This window comes from Myzus persicae, unplaced genomic scaffold (assembly GCF_001856785.1).
Source record: "Myzus persicae strain clone G006 unplaced genomic scaffold, MPER_G0061.0, whole genome shotgun sequence".
Classification (NCBI taxonomy): domain Eukaryota; kingdom Metazoa; phylum Arthropoda; class Insecta; order Hemiptera; family Aphididae; genus Myzus; species Myzus persicae.
Window position 1 is genome coordinate 1 of NW_019100756.1, and position 16,189 is coordinate 16,189.

Sequence of the window (16,189 nt, forward strand, 5' to 3'; positions counted from 1 at the left end):
GCTATCGATCAGACAAGTTATCTTGACATTGCACAAGCCATAAAGTTATAAACAAAACATCTATAATATAAATATATATATTTTATATATATATATAAACATCATAATCTATAATCTAAAATCCAAAAATAAATTTAGAATAAATTCAACAAATTTAATAATAATATTATTGATCATTTTGTTTTAGGTTATGTTCTAGTCTGATAACATTCTTATCACTAACTGGTGGTCCAACTTTGATTGTTTCTAATGCTAATTTGTTCAATTTATTAAGTTTTAACTTGGATAGCTTATTTAGGTTCAAATAGTTAGTTAATTTTGTAAGATTGTGCACACTTTATAATGTCTGATTATTTAAGCAATCATGCTAGGAGTCTGACGGGTGATGTAAAACGCAGATATTTGGACAAAATTGAGGTTTTAGGTCCAAGAGATCCCTATTTTTTGATGAAGGATTCAAGTATTATCTGGACAACTGACTTGGAAATCTTACCACCAATAACTTACCCTGACATTTTCAATTATTTAGTTTTAACCAAAAGTTTTTATACTTTAGACCAGTTTAAAGCTTATAAAAGTTTGGATGCTTACAACTTTTTTGTGTCTGGTTGGGTTTTTAATGCTAAATGGCTTGCTTTAAATGATTATATTCTTGTAGTTGCCGAGGTAAGTAAGTTTACTAATTTAAACTAATTTTTAATACTAACATAAATAGGGACATAGAATATTTAAAATTGTATAAATCAGTAAACTTCCTCAAATCTTTTTTCAAATTTACATTTTTTTTTTTTATTTTGGCACTAAACTAAATGTTTTAAATGAATTTTTGAACCCGATATTGAGAATTTTACGTTTCATAATAAAACTCAGTAGCATTCTACTCAATATTTTTCTTCTGCAAGGAAATCTATGAGTAACCATGACAGCAAAAACCTTACAAAATTTGGTCTCACAAAAAAAAAAAATGTATACATTTAATTTATGTTAAAAACTGATATATTTTATGATACGCATGCAAAACAATTACATTTGAAGCCAGATAATAATGTTTTTGTATGTGTTAGTTAGTTAGGCTTAGGGCCAGTTGCACCGTCTCTGATTAAAGTTAACCGGAGTTTAATCGGCCGAATTTGCCCGGTTAAATATCTGTTATCAGTTTATTAAGCTTAATCGATGTTTAACCGTAGACCAAGGTGTATCAATACACCTTGCCGTAGACGGTGCAACTGGCCCTTAGTACTAACCTTGGCTTTAGATTTTCTGTTGGTATTTACTACTTGCTAAACTTGCTTTGAAACTATTTTACTACTTGCTTTGTAACTGTATTTTTTTATATGGATTTACTTCAGCTTACCGCTTACGCTCAAAATTTTTCTTCTCATTCTGTGCTTATAGGTGGCTCATTCTCAAAGAATGAATGATGCAAAACTCTTGCCTTGGCTTGTGCTGAAGAGTTGTGGAAGTGTTTGGGGTGCACATTGCACATGTATGGCTGGCTTAGGTGAATGTTGTTCGCATGTTGGAGCACTACTTTTTTATTTACAATTTGTTTACCTAAAGAAATCTGAAAATGGCAAGTCAGTGACAGATGTTTCAGCTTACTGGGTAATTCCATCCAATCAACATGCAGATCCCAAAAGAATAAGCGAAATTAACTTTGACCATCCCAAATCTATGCTTCCCCAAAACCCAAAGCGGAATACTAAGTCTAAGTCTGATTTTACCAAAAAATTGAAAACAACTTTAAATGATCCACAGGAATTTAAAAACTTTCTTTCAAACCTTGAAAAAGCTAATAGTAATGCTGCTATACTAAGAGTTGTAGAACCATACAACTTAAAATTTGTTAATAATGAGTTTCCAAAAAGCCTTGCAAATCTTTATAAAGATGAGTATTCCATACTAAACCTAGAAGAATTAAAATGTGTAGGTTTAGAACTGGACTTTTCATTAACTTCAGAAGACTGTTCTTCAATAGAAAACTCTACAAAAATGCAGTCTAAAACCGAAAATTGGTTTTTATACAGGAGTGGTCGTATAACTGCATCTAGGGCTAAAGACGTATGTTCAGTAAAATCAACCTGTTCAAATAAATCCCTCCTTAAATCAATATGTTATCCATTAAAGAACATATTTAAAAGTATCGCTACTGAATGGGGGATTAATCATGAAGAAGATGCAAAAGCTTTATACATGGAAAAAAATAAAAATCACCATATAAATTTTTCTATGGATAACTCAGGCTTAGTTATAAATCCAAGTTTGCCATATCTTGGAGCCAGCCCCGACGGAATAATAAATTGTGATTGCTGTGGGAAAGGGTGTTTAGAAATAAAGTGTCCACATTCCCTAAGTCAAGGTGGTGAAATAAGAAGCATGTCTTATTTAATTAATGGTCATCTAAGTAAAAAACATCAATACTACCATCAGCTTCAAACTCAAATGCTATTGTGTGGCACTCAGTATGGTGATTTTGTTGTTTGGTCACCTATTGAATGTTATATAGAACGTATCAACATTGACCCTGACATACAAGATGAAATATTAAATAAATCTAAATGGTTCTTTTATGAATCCATTCTTCCAGAATTATTAGGAAGATATTTTTCAAACACTGAAATAAAACCTACAGAAACACACAGTGATACACTTACATATGAATATTGTGTCTGTAAAAAAAATACAGGAGGTAAAATGATAATGTGTACAAAAGAAGGGTGTCCAAATCTTTGGTACCATTACAATTGTTTAGGAATAAAACGTAAGCCTTCAACAAAAACTTGGAAATGTGCACAGTGTCAGTAAACATTATTATTATTATTAACTCCTTATTTTTTATATGTATAAGTCAAGTCTCATTATTTTGTCATCATAACTAATTATTAAAATATAAAAAGTAAGTTCTAATTTTTTTTGTTTATATGACTAAATATTAAGTTACACAATAAATTATAATATTACTGTTTATTTCAACTTAAGGGTACAACTGAATTGCACATATTTGTTAAAATACAACAAACTGTTACAATAGAATCCAAAAGACAAGTTCTATCATCTTGGTGTTTCAGGGTAGTAATTTGAACTGGACCATTGAGAATCTTAAATTTAGAACGAGTTAAACCAATTACTCGTTCTACGTGTATACGTACAGAAGCAATTTTTCTGGTTTCCTCTATAGTACAAGGATGTAATTGAGGTAGACCCCTTGTAAATCCTGGAGTTTTCAAAGTTGCACAGTGAAATCCAACACTTTCACTTATTGTAAATCCTCGATCAGCTAATACAACATCACCTGGAAGTATTTTGTTTAACAAGTTACTATTTTCAGTTATATATTTATCACTGGTTCGTCCACCCCAACCTTCAGATATAAAAGAAATACTCCCTTGTGGTGTTATTGCTATTAAATATTTAACCGTATTTTTATTTTTATATGAGGACCAGGTCTGTGCTCTAGCTTTTAAGTTGGATGGTTTCTCTATTGTAATTTCAAAACAATCTAAAATTACAGCAACAGAATTGCCAAACACATTGAAAAATGATTGGGGCATAGTACTTCTTAAAGCTGGCCAATGGATTAGTCGTTTAAACATGTGTTCTAATAGTATGATTACTTTTCTAAATATCATAGATGCAGTTGCACCTGTAATATTGAATCTAAAACCCAGGTCTTTAAAAGGCAAATTCAACCTCAGTTTCATTAAACATAATAATAATTTCTGAAACTCAGTTAGTCTCTGATTTAATGCTGTTAGCCCTGGTTTGATTGACTCTAAAACTAATTTAAATACATCCATTGTTAACCCAGCATAATATGTAAACATTGTGGGCCTATTCAAAAAAGTATTCTCTGAAAAATTAAAATAATTTACTTCCCTTTCTAACTGATCACACTTATCTTTCAAAAGTTCTAATCCTGAAATATTTGCCATTGTGAGTTCAGTATTGCATGAAATTCCTGTTTCATCATTAATAATTTCATCATTAATTTCTTCATTGTGCTGCTCATTGAAGTTGTTTTTCGGAGATTCTTCGAATAATTGTTTTGGCTTTAACAATAGTCTTTTTTCAGCCCGTTTATATCTCTGTAGGTTTGGAGTTGTAGCTTTACCTAGGGAAAAATCAATTTAATAAGTAAAATATTTATAGTTAGTAGTTAATGAAATAATACACCCATACAACAGTATTTTAAAAAACATTTCAAAAATAAGAATAATGTATATATTTGTTATTTTATGTTAATATATAAAATATAATATTGGATTTAATATCTAAATAATATTTTATTATTATGGAGGCTGTAATTTTAATGTTAGCAATGTTAGGACATAATTTTTAATAAAAATCATTTCATGTAAATTGAACGCCTACTCTTACTTTGGGTTGCCTTTTATAATGACTAATTCTAAAATTGTTTTAATAGTTAATGCCCATAGAATTTTCGTGCTAGGGATCCTTTAATGGATATACCTATATCATTTGTGGTCATAATAAATATAGAATACCTACCACTGTTTTTTATGTATCCCATTTTTAAGGTAGGAGTCCAATCAGGATTTTTCGTATCACTGTAATGAGCTGGTTTACCTACTCAACACAATAAATTTATTTTTTGTTATTATATATTATTATCTTTTTGTAAATATAACAAACCCATTTTAAAATGAAGTGAACAAATTCTCATGTGATCCAGTTGTATATCTGTTACATCAGACCGATGTAGTGCATTAAGCCATGACTTGCGTTGTGCCAACAAAAGTGCATTTATATCGGATGCAACATTTTTTCTAGCTTTGGGAAAACGATAAAATGAAAACTGTTTATTGGTTGTCTTATTAACACAATCAAATACTGAACACAACGTAGGCATTTTTAAAATGTAAGTTAATTAAATAAACTAGTAACGGAATACTGTATTACTGTGGATAATTTTTGAATTCTGGACCACCAAGTAGTGATAAGGCCTAATTGATAACAGTACACTAAACTAATCAATATAATATGAATATCATTATTACCACCGCAGTGCTGCGACGCTGCGTGCAGTTCTGAATCGTTATATCGCGGACGGCGCGGATCTATTGTTGTTGCTCACTGTTAATAATTGTTAAATAATATTATTAATATTGTTTTGTGCAGTGCGCGAGTTTTTATTCATTACTCTTATACGTGTTATAAACTATAACTTTAAATTTTAATAAAATGGGCAGAAAGACAACCAATCCCGTTAGTAAGTTGTTTTTTGATTACAACCACCAAAAAGATGAATCGACTTTCACCGTTCAAGGGTGTCGTAAACCACTCATGAAAGGACGTCATAGTCTTAATTTGGAAACCCACATTCGGAGTTTCCATTCCCATCAAGCAAAAATATTGGACCAAGCTAAGGAAGATACCAAAAATAATAAAGTTCAAAATATAAAGCGTCCATCAGATGATTCAACTATTCAACTTTCATCGAAGGTAATAAATACCTATTAAATAATAATAACAAAATATTTTACATAGGTAACTATCCACAAAACATTTTTACAATTGTATGCATAGTAGGTACAGTCTTGTAAAAATACTTTTTAAATACTATTATAAAAATGTATCTATTATACTCCATACTCATGAGTTAATATGATTATAATATTATTTCAGCGAAAACAATATTATTTTTAATTTTTCATTGATGTCAAATTGTTGCGAAAAATTCTTGTTGAATAGGTACTTTACAAGACTGGGTAGGTTAGCTAGTATACCTGATTGTGTTGATTTAGTTGAACAAAGTCTTGTTAATCTTCTTTAACTAGCTCTAATTTTTAAAATACATTTCATTTTATAGAAACGAGGTCCATTAGATGGCATGATTACAGTCCTTAAAAAAAGTCATTATGTACAATTGGATAAAGTTACATCGCTGCAAGCATGTACAGAAATGGTAACCGTGAATGGCCGTCCTTTAACCATATTCAATGATTCGGGTTTTAAAAAAATATTGAATCCTCTGACACAAGCTATTGGTGAAGGTATACCACCAAATTATTTATTAAAATATGTACCTAAATTAATTATTTCATGTATTTTGATTGAAATCTTAGGTTTTACTATTAACTCCCAGAATATAAAAAAACATATTTTTTGTGCTTCAAAAACTATTATTAATGAAATAACAGAAAATATCAAAAATAGTTTAGTGAGCTTGAAAATTGATTGTGTAAAACGTCATAACCGGTCCATAATGGGAGTTAATATTCAGTTCATAAAAAACATGAATGTTTGTTTGGCTACCCTAGCAACGAGGGAAATTAACGAACAGCACACTGCTCAAAACTTAAAAAAAATGGTATACTTAATTTATATTAACATAGTATTTTATCATATTGTGTACTAATTATATTGTATTTCCTATATTAGCTTTTTGATGTATTGGCTATTTACAACATGAGAAAAGAACAAATTTTTACAATAACATGTGATAACGCTTCAAACATGGTTAAGTTAAGTAAAATTGTAAATATGAATGATGAATGTGAAGCTGAAGCACCACATATTGAAGAGGATTTGATTAATTTTGTGGATTCAGAAGACAATGAAAGTCTTGATGAATATGCCATTGAAGACGGAACATTACTATCAACAAATGATATAGTAAATCAACTTTTTAATGAAGAAGTTGATGATCATGGTTGGTTTTTAAAACATAATAGTATTTTTTTATTTGTTTTTTTCTGTTCGTAATTCAAATAATAATATATTGTAATTTGATTTATATCTAGATAACTTACAAGAAATTATTGTTGCTGCTATGGAACCAAAATCCATAACAGCCTGTATTAGATGCTCTGTACACTCATTACAATTGTGTGTACTTGGTGGTATAAAATCAGCAGCCATATCTAATTGCATTCCCAAAGCTAGAGAGGTAATTTTAAAATATCTATTTCTTATCCTCCATTTTCTTAGTTATTTAATACATAAACATTTTATTTTATAGATTGTAAAGAAACTAAGAACTCCCAAATATGCATGTTGGCTGAAAAGGAAAAATTTAAAATATGCAATTATCGATATTGAGACCAGATGGAACTCAATGTATAACATGCTCTATAGGTTATTAGAACTCAAAGAATTCTGTTTGTCACACGAGGAGACTAACCCAGACCTACATCTAAAAAACTGTGAATGGGAGTCTATACAAAGTGTTGTTAGTTAATTATTTAATTATATTAATTTCTAAAATATTAATTATCTTCTTTTAATCATAAAAATACTTATTTTGGGTGCCAAATTAATCTGTTTATAATATATATATATTTTGGTTTATAAATGTATTCTGTAATTACTTGCACTTGTTAATTTTTAAAAATGTTATTCAGGTAAATGCTTTACATCCGGTGAAAACTGCAACACTTGCATTGCAAAAACAAAATTTAACAATTGGTGATTTTTATGCCATCTGGTTAAAATCCACTCATGGGTTGAACACAAATGGATCCATATTAGCCAAAAAAATAAAATCTTTGATGGATAAAAGAATTCAGGAAAATTATTTATCAAACAGCACATTTTTAGCAGGTACGTAATACATCAAATTAATAATTAATAATTAAACATACATAATAACAATAGATTCATATATTGTTTTAGCAATTTTTGTTGATCCTCGATACCAGTGTTTATTAACTCCTGAACAACAACAAATAGCTATAACTCGTCTTGTCGAAACATGGGAGACATTACTTCTCTTAAAGAATAGAGACTCTCCTATTGATGAATTTCCAGAAATTACCGGTAAAAAATGAATGCATATTAATTATTTACTCAATAAAAATGTTAAAATTGTTTAGTTGTTAAATGTTTTAAATATTTAAGAATTCTAACGGACTAATACATTAAATTACTTCCTGGATAAATTATCAACAATTTTGTTTTAAATACATCACTGAAGGTGATATGAATATTATTCTCATATAAACTAAATATAAAATAATAGAAATTCTGAATAAATCATGTTGATATTTTATGTTATTGGACATTTAAATAGGAATAAATAAATTTTTACTTAAAAAAAGAATAATCTGTACAATTGTATATAATACAGTTATTTTTTAAGTAAAGTAGTTGAGTTAGTCCTGTATTAAACTTTATTTTCAGCTAATGATAAATCAACCATTGAGAGTACTATTGAAAATAGCCAAGACTCTACAGATCCATTTGAAGATTTTTTATCATCACAAGCTTCTCTTACATCAAATTCATCTGCCTCGTCCTTAACAGTAACTTCTGAAAGTATATTAAATATATTGAATGGTTTTAAAAATGTTGAGCGCATTTCTTATACTGCTGATATTTTGCAATATTGGAAAACACGACAATTAACAGATCCAGAACTTTATCAATTAGCAAGTGTAGTCTTAGCAGTTCCAGCAACTCAGGTTTACATGATTATTTATGTTTTACCTTATTTATTTTGTGATTATATTTGAACTTCTACAAGTTGTACTATTACATTTTCAGGTCAGTGTAGAAAGGAGCTTTTCTGGATTGAAATTTGTTGTTTCTGATTTGAGAACATCATTAGATCCAGAACTTTTAGAAGCAATCATGCTGGTTAGAAGCAATGAAAAATTTAAATTATGTCATTAAATGATTAAATTGTATTGTTATTTATGTTTAAGGTTTTATTTTAATAAACTTATAAAGAAAACAATTATTTTGTGTGACCATACACAATTTTATCCAATAGTAACTAATATAAAATGTTGTACAAGTTGCCAAAATTACTCTGATATTGGAATTTCTAGGAATTGGATATATATGATCGATAACTTCTAGATGGTAAAACAAATTTTTCAAAGGCTAATTTAGACTATTTAGTATAACATATGTATCTGCTATTCGTTAATAAGAAATCAATTTCAAAAAATTAACTGTTCAAGTTTAAAATCTAATATGAATACATTCATATCTTTTTGAATTGTTTTAAGTAACATTTTAATTAATTATTATTATTTAAATTTTCAATAAAAACTCATAAAATAAACTTAATAGGTAGATACTGATATAATTTAATAATTATATGATAATAGACAATAGTGTATAATTATAATAATTTGTAAAAAATTACATATTTCCTAAAAAATTGTAATACTGAATTTAATAAAAAACTATTATTTGGCTGTATTGATGCAACCATTAATAATTAAAGATTAAGAATTAAGATAATATTCTGTACTAATATTTAGATACTCTAGTCCATAGATGGCATAGTAACCTAACCTAACCATACTATATTACTCATTATACTATAATGATCATTATTAAGTACATACTTAATAGTTAATATTATTATTAATTTATTACTTATTATTAATGACTAATGACGTATAGTATTTAGTCAAGAAGCTTTTATTGTTTAACAAATTTTAGTCAAAAAGTAGGGTATGAAATTGATTTCAATACCGAAATCAATATCAACATTTTAATAAACTGATTGAAAATTGACTAAAAATTTAAATCAAAAAAAAATTAAAATCGAAACCGAAACCGAAATTTCTCAATACCGGTATAGAAAATCGAAATCGAAAATTTTCAAAACTGGTATTGAAAATCGAAACCGAAACCGAAATTTCTTAATACCGGTATTGAAAATTGAAACCGAAATCGAATATTTTCAAAACCGGTATTCAAAATCGAAACTGAAACCGAATATTTTCAAAACCGGTATTCAAAATCGAAACCGAAACCGAAATTATTTCAATCGGTTTCAAGCCCTGTCTATATTATGATCGATTTATGTATGTATGTATTTATATTATAGTGCTCAAGGTGGCAAGGTGTATGATAGCGTAAACGTATCTTCTCGTCGAATTACGGAACCTTTCGTACACGTAGAACGGTCATAACTCATAGATAGAGGGCACTTTTCGTGTGTGACTTATGACTGCACAATATTAATATTATATATTATATATATAATATATATACAATAATATAATTATGTATAAACAATAAATTCTAATTAACCTGATTAATTTAATTTCATTTTATTGAATTGTTTGTCAAACAGGATCGTCTGAATGGTTTAGTGTTACTGAGTTATTATAGGAATGTTGTTATCACGCCAGATGAAGTATTTATTTTTTTTATTTATTTATTTTATTGATTTACGCTGTGACAGGCATTGATTTAAGTACAATATTTTGTTGGTAAAATTAAATATAACAAAAACAGTTGAATAATATAGTAACAAAGAAGTGAGAAAAAAAAAACTATAGTATAATATATGAAATAAATATCTGGTAAAAATGTGGGAGACTAGGCTGAGTTGAGGCTGCGTAACATTCTGTGGAGAGGGTGGTTGAATCCATAGGAAGTGCGGTGGTAAGGTAATTGATAAAGAGAATGATTTCTAGTAGAGTGAGACGGAACACGGAAAGAGATTGAAGAGAGCAATTCAGGAAAATCTAGAGATCCCTCAAGAAGTGAAGAGATGAAATGATGGTCAGCCCCTACGCGGCGAGAGGCTAAAGAAGGGATTTGAAGATTAGAGGAAATGAGTGAGTAATCATGTAGGGGATGTTTAATTTTTAATTTGAAGGCAGCATAGGATAAAAATCTGTTTTGTACTCGTTCTAGTCTCAGTTCATCGCGCGCTAGGTATGGGTGCCATATCACTACTCCATATTCTAAAACGGAGCGAACTAAGGCGAAATACAGTATACGGAGGCAAGAGCTAGATGTGAAATTGGCGGTATTACGTTTAATAAATCCTAATATTTTGAGTGCTCTACCGATAATAGTATTGATATGGTGGTCATAAGAGAGCGTGGGCGTGAGATAGATACCAAGGTCTTTAACAAGAAATATGCGATTAAGAGGAGAACCATTAAGGAGGTAGGTGTGGTGGAGAGGTGAATTACTTCGTGAGAAGGACATTACGTGGCATTTATCGATGTTAAGTGTAAGATTAATACGTCTTACCCAATCTGAAAAAGTATCAAGGTCGGATTGTACGGAATGGCAGTCAGATGGAGAGTTTATTTTTAGGTATAGTTTAATGTCATCGGCAAATAAGAGGACTTTAACAAAGGATAAACAATCATTGAGAGAGTTCATAAATAGAATGAAAAGAAGGGGACTAAGATGACCACCTTGGGGTACACCGGAAGGTATGGTTACAAGTTCGGAATGTGCTTCCCCGATGGAGACAAATTGTCTTCTTGATGTTAGAAAGGACCCTAACCAGGAGAGGAGAGGATTACCAATACCGAGCTTATCAATTGTATCTAATAAAAGACCATGATCTACTGTATCGAAGGCTTTCTTAAAGTCAGTAAATATGGCATCTACTTGAGAACCAGTTTCTAGATTGTCCAAAATGTAAGTGGTAAATGCTAAGCAACTAGTGACGGTGGATTTTCCGGGTCTGAAGCCGTGTTGATTGTTATGTATAATGTGGTTGAGACTTCTTTTAATGGAACAGTAAATAATGGATTCGAAAAGTTTTGCAAGGTGGGGAAGAATCGAAATTGGCCTATAATTGGACACGTCAGATGGGTCACCAGATTTCAGGATAGGGGTAATTGAGCATGTTTTACAAACGGTTGGAAAGATTCCTTCACTTAAAGAGCGTCTAAAGAGAATGAATAGAGGAAAAACCAGGGAGTTTCGGCAGTTATAGAGCAATCTGGCAGAGATGTTATCAGGTCCATTCGAATGATTGTTTTTGAGCGATTGAAGAGCCGAAAGTACATCATCACATGAGAAGGAGCAGTTAGAAGGAAGATCATATGAGTACATTTTTTTGGAGTTATTGCTAGAATTGGAGGGTAATGGGGGCTTGAAAACTGAAGAAAAAAATTTGGAGAATAGATTCGCGGAGCTTAATGGATTATCTGCAGTTACACCAGAAAGGTGTACAGAAGATGGGATTAAAGAGTGTTGCTTCAGATCTCTAGTGTATTTCCAAAAATAAGATGGATTGGAAGAGAGGTAGTTTTCGGTGTTACTTATAAATGACCTGTAGTCTGAGAGAGATAAGCGCTTACACTTTGCTCTTAGCTCAGAAAAAACTGAGTAATCAGAGGCTCTGTTGGTCTGCTTGAATAATTTGTGAGCGTACTTTTTATTTTTTATCATGGTTTTTAAGGAGGGAGAAACCCAACGAGGAAATTTTGAGGTTCTAAATACTTTTTGGGGGACAAATTGTTTAATTGAGTTTAGAATTGCATCATTGAAAGCTGTGGCTGCATCGTTTATGGAGTAATTAGAAAAAGTGGCATCCCAGTTGAAATAGTTGAAGAAATTCGAAATAGATTCGTAGTCACCAGCTTTGAAGTCGTAATAGGAATGGGTAACATCAATACTCGGTTTGTTTACGTAGGAGAATTTGATAAGCAATGGAGGATGGTAGGGGTCAGGATTAATTAAAGCCGAGGGAGCTTTAAGGACTGATGGATTATTAGAGCTAGAAAACACTAAATCAAGGATGTTTCCAGAACAGTTGCGTGTATGGTTGAGCTGGAAGAAGTTTAGAAAAGAGAAGGAATCTATAATGAGTGAAGATGACGGTGACAATACTCCAGTGGCTGAAAGACCTAAATTACCGGATGACCATGTTATACCTGGCAAATTATAATCACCAAAAATTATAGTCGAGGTGGCTTTAAGGGTTGTTATGAGATTTTCCACTGTTGAGAGATGGGATTCGATGACCGAAAGTGAACTAGACGGAGGTAAATATGTTGACCCAATTAAAAGTGTGGATGAGCCAAGAGATAGAATAGCAAAAACTTGTTCAACATTAAGGTGATTTAACATGACTGGAGACGAGGTAAGAGAGGTATTTATGGCAATAAGAACACCACCACCTCGAGAATGAGGACTATTATCAGGGTTCCTGTCTAGTCTAAATATTTTAAATCTGTCGAGACCAAGTTCCGCATCGGTTATGTCTGGAGTTAGTCAAGTTTCTGTAAGGATAATGATCTCGTAAGAAAGAAACATAGGGACAGCGCATCTTAAATTAGTCAGCTTAGTCTTAAGGCCACGTACATTTTGATAATAGATTTTAAGGTTTACATTGCTATTTGACTTTGTGGGAGAAAAATTACAATTGGGGGAGAGGGGGGGCTTAGAGTGAGCATCAATAAATTCAAAAGCGTAATTAATTGTGGAGGTAGCTCGAATACAATAAGGGCAAGAATTATCATTATTTTCAATTGTGTGTTGGTGATTCGGGGAGATGAAGGGGCATTCCGGGTAACTTAGTTTTTTGACTGAGAGGAAGAACTACGATGATTGGGTTGATTGATGCCCTGACTGCTTTGGACGATGCGTGGGGTCCCGTTCTTGTATCTGATTGAGATGTTGAGTTCTCCTGACTTCTTGCGTTTATCGAGTTCTTCGTAGACGCGGCGGATTTCTTGACGTTCGAGAGTGGTACGGTCGCGAGAGATATGTATTGCATTGAGGTTATTGCTTGACTCAGTTGAATGTTTGCTGGTGTTGAAATCACTAATAAATTGGAGAGCTTGTTCTTTGGTGGGGAATACTACTTTTAATGGCCGTGGTTTGTCAGAGACCGCATTTGCGCGCCCACGCCTAAATAGTTTAGGATTGGGCGGTAAAGACAGTGAAAAAGGTAGAATAAGTTCATTAATACACCTGATATCATCAGAAATTCTGTCAGCTGGTAGTAGTCGGGTGGATTCAGGTAGACCATGTACGACGATGTTGGACAAGCATTTTACGCGATCAGACAGTTCTTGAAGCAGATTTGGCACATGGTTAACATTATCGCTGGGCATGACGTTAGTCGGATTAGATTCCACGGTGGTAACTCTCCTTTCCAGGGAAGTTAGATCAACACGGAGAGAGGCAGTTTCAGAGCTTAGCTCACCCAATTGCGAAGTTATTGAGTCAACACTAGCTTTCAACTCATCAAATTTTGAGTTGAAAGAAACGCTTAGATTCTTGCATTGTTCCAACGTCTCATTCTGAGCTTTGACAATATCACGAATGGCACGGTGAAACTCATCAGACGAGAGGAGAGCAGATGGTGAAGACGGTGGGGGTGGATCTCTGAGAACTTTTCCAGATGAAGGAACAGCAGAGTTGGCTCTTGTGGTAGGTCTAGAAGTTGCTGGAGTAGGTGTATTAACCATTGATGATGATTGTGGAGAGAAAAAGAAAAAGACTTAATGAGTTCCCAGAAATATTAAGTTATGCAACCAAAAGTACAGCAGTGATAGAACAATTATAATAATATAATAATAGTGTATGCAATGATGATGCCTAGCGTTTAAGTCACTGAAGAAAAACAGCTGACTGGTATTATAAAGGAGTGGTATCGATAAGGCTTGATGTTAGTAGTGATAAGACGTACCTGTTGTCTACGAGTAGCAGTTTGGTCGAAACAGTATCAATCAATTAAAGTAGATAATCCGCTAACTTGAATCTTGAAAACAGGTACAGGCGAAAATGGATTAAAGATGAGCCTTATGAAAGCAACCACGTAGACAAAGAGGAAAGAGAATGCCAAAAATTAAAAAAAACTTATGAGTGCAAAACGATATCACTGTTATCACTGATAGATTGTGTCTTGCCGGCCCGGCCAGCGACGGACGACGGATCAGCTTTTGCCGGTCCGTCGTTGCCGTCACGTCGTGGCACTTATAAAGTTGTACATTGATATTTGATATTTAATAAATACATTTGTATTTATTAAATATCAAATATCAATGAATATTAATATCAATATTAATAATTAATCGACGTTTCAAGTTAACAACTGTTGTATTATCCTCAAATCCGTTCCTACACCAACAGTGGCGCAGTAGGTAAGTGCTAATTTTAATAAAAATAATTTTACGTAAATTAAAATAAATTAGCACACATCGGGTTAAAAGAACCTACAATAGGTGTCCTGATCATACCGGTTCTTAATATTTTTTATTCTGATTTTTTATTATAAGTAAAATATTAAGGGCTTGTCCAATCTAAGGTGGTAAATTGTAGCAAAATTTGCATAATTTAGCGTAATTCCTACAGTGCTAAACTTGATTTAGGCTATTTATAGATTGGAAAGTACATATCTCTACCAGCGATAGCCTGAGTTACGTAATTTCTTATCCATCGTAATTTAATTAGATAATTCTCCACAACGGTTACTAAACGCTTTATTGAGTTAAATATTGTCGATATTAACAGGGAATTATCGAAACGTGGTATTGAGACCGGGGGGTCCATGGCCGATAAACTCTTAGCATTAGAAGAATATATTAGAGCTAAGGAAAATATGGATCCAGGATCAGTACGGTTTGGGGAAACTGACGTCAGCCCAGGTATCGGAAGGGAAAACATCGGAGGTTCAAACTGGGGAGGATGAGGTCGACTCTGAAAAGAGTTTGATAAACCAGTTTATGGAGCAGATGTTGGATAGGCTGGAGAGGTTGGAAACAACGGTCGACAAGCAGCAACTGACAATCGCTACTCTCAGCGAGAGCGTGGAACGCTTGGAGCGGGAGTTAGCCGAAGAAAAGCTTAGGTCGACCGAACGGGTGGAGCAATCAAGTAGCTCATACCGTGAAAGTACCCAACAACCATCCACCAGCGATATATCCGGAGCAAATCAGATTCGCCCGGACGAAAGTCAAAATCTTCCGGTCACAACTCGAGCCGTGAGTTTTGAAAGCCGATGGGCAAACATACGGAGCAGATTGACCGGGGAAAACCCGAGAAATCGAAGTGTTTCCGGAGTTTCCGGTAACCGGTCCGGAGTGTCCGGTGAAAAGTCCGGAGTCTTCGGTAATCTGTCTGGAGTGTCCGGCGAAGTGCCCAGCATAAATCATGAGGAAGCGTTACGGAGTAGTTTTTCCGGTGGAAAACGCGTGCATTTCCCGGATAGCCTGCTCATTCCTCAAAATGAGTTGAATATGGCCCGTGCGTCGATACCAGAGTTTGCCGGTAAGAGGGAGGAAGACCCAGTGAGGTTTTTGCTTCAGGCCGAGGCAATACTTGAAAAAACTGGTATTCAGACTAGATGGGTGACCGTTTTGGCCCCTCAGCTGAAGGCACAGGCAGGAACATGGTGGGGAACCATGAGAGCGTTGGACTTACCATGGCAAGAGTTCAGGTCCGAACTATTGGAGAAGTTCAACGGGGACGAGTTGCAGTCGAGTCTGCAATCAGAATTGTT

At 32.8% G+C, this 16,189-nt stretch overlaps 2 protein-coding genes and 1 pseudogene across 2 annotated transcripts; 1 reads left to right on the forward strand and 2 right to left on the reverse strand.

Annotated features, from left to right (window-relative positions):
• The first annotated feature begins 1,449 nt into the window (after window positions 1–1,449).
• LOC111042811 lies at window positions 1,450–2,805 on the forward strand. Its single transcript, XM_022327508.1, has one exon. The coding sequence runs from the start codon at window positions 1,489–1,491 to the stop codon at window positions 2,803–2,805; it is 1,317 nt and encodes a 438-aa protein (XP_022183200.1). The 5' UTR covers window positions 1,450–1,488.
• A 164-nt stretch (window positions 2,806–2,969) lies between these two features.
• Window positions 2,970–4,870, reverse strand: LOC111042812. The gene is made up of 3 exons (XM_022327509.1): window positions 4,654–4,870; window positions 4,510–4,587; window positions 2,970–4,111 (listed from the first exon to the last, which is right to left on the reverse strand). Exons 1-3 carry the CDS (start codon window positions 4,868–4,870, stop codon window positions 2,970–2,972), a joined length of 1,437 nt encoding a protein of 478 aa, XP_022183201.1.
• A 10,491-nt stretch (window positions 4,871–15,361) lies between these two features.
• LOC111042813 overlaps window positions 15,362–16,189 on the reverse strand; it is a 7,571-nt pseudogene continuing 6,743 nt past the window's right edge.

Excerpts from the sequence above, each read along its gene's own strand:
- LOC111042811 (XM_022327508.1), top strand. The coding sequence starts at position 1,489 with ATGGCTGGCTTAGGTGAATGTTGTTCGCATGTTGGAGCACTACTTTTT.
- LOC111042812 (XM_022327509.1), bottom strand. The coding sequence starts at position 4,870 with ATGCCTACGTTGTGTTCAGTATTTGATTGTGTTAATAAGACAACCAAT. Across the intron at positions 4,588-4,653 it reads TTCACTTCATTTTAAAATGG|GTAAACCAGCTCATTACAGT; the intron begins GTTTGTTATATT and ends TGTGTTGAGTAG. Across the intron at positions 4,112-4,509 it reads GGGATACATAAAAAACAGTG|GTAAAGCTACAACTCCAAAC; the intron begins GTAGGTATTCTA and ends ATTTTTCCCTAG.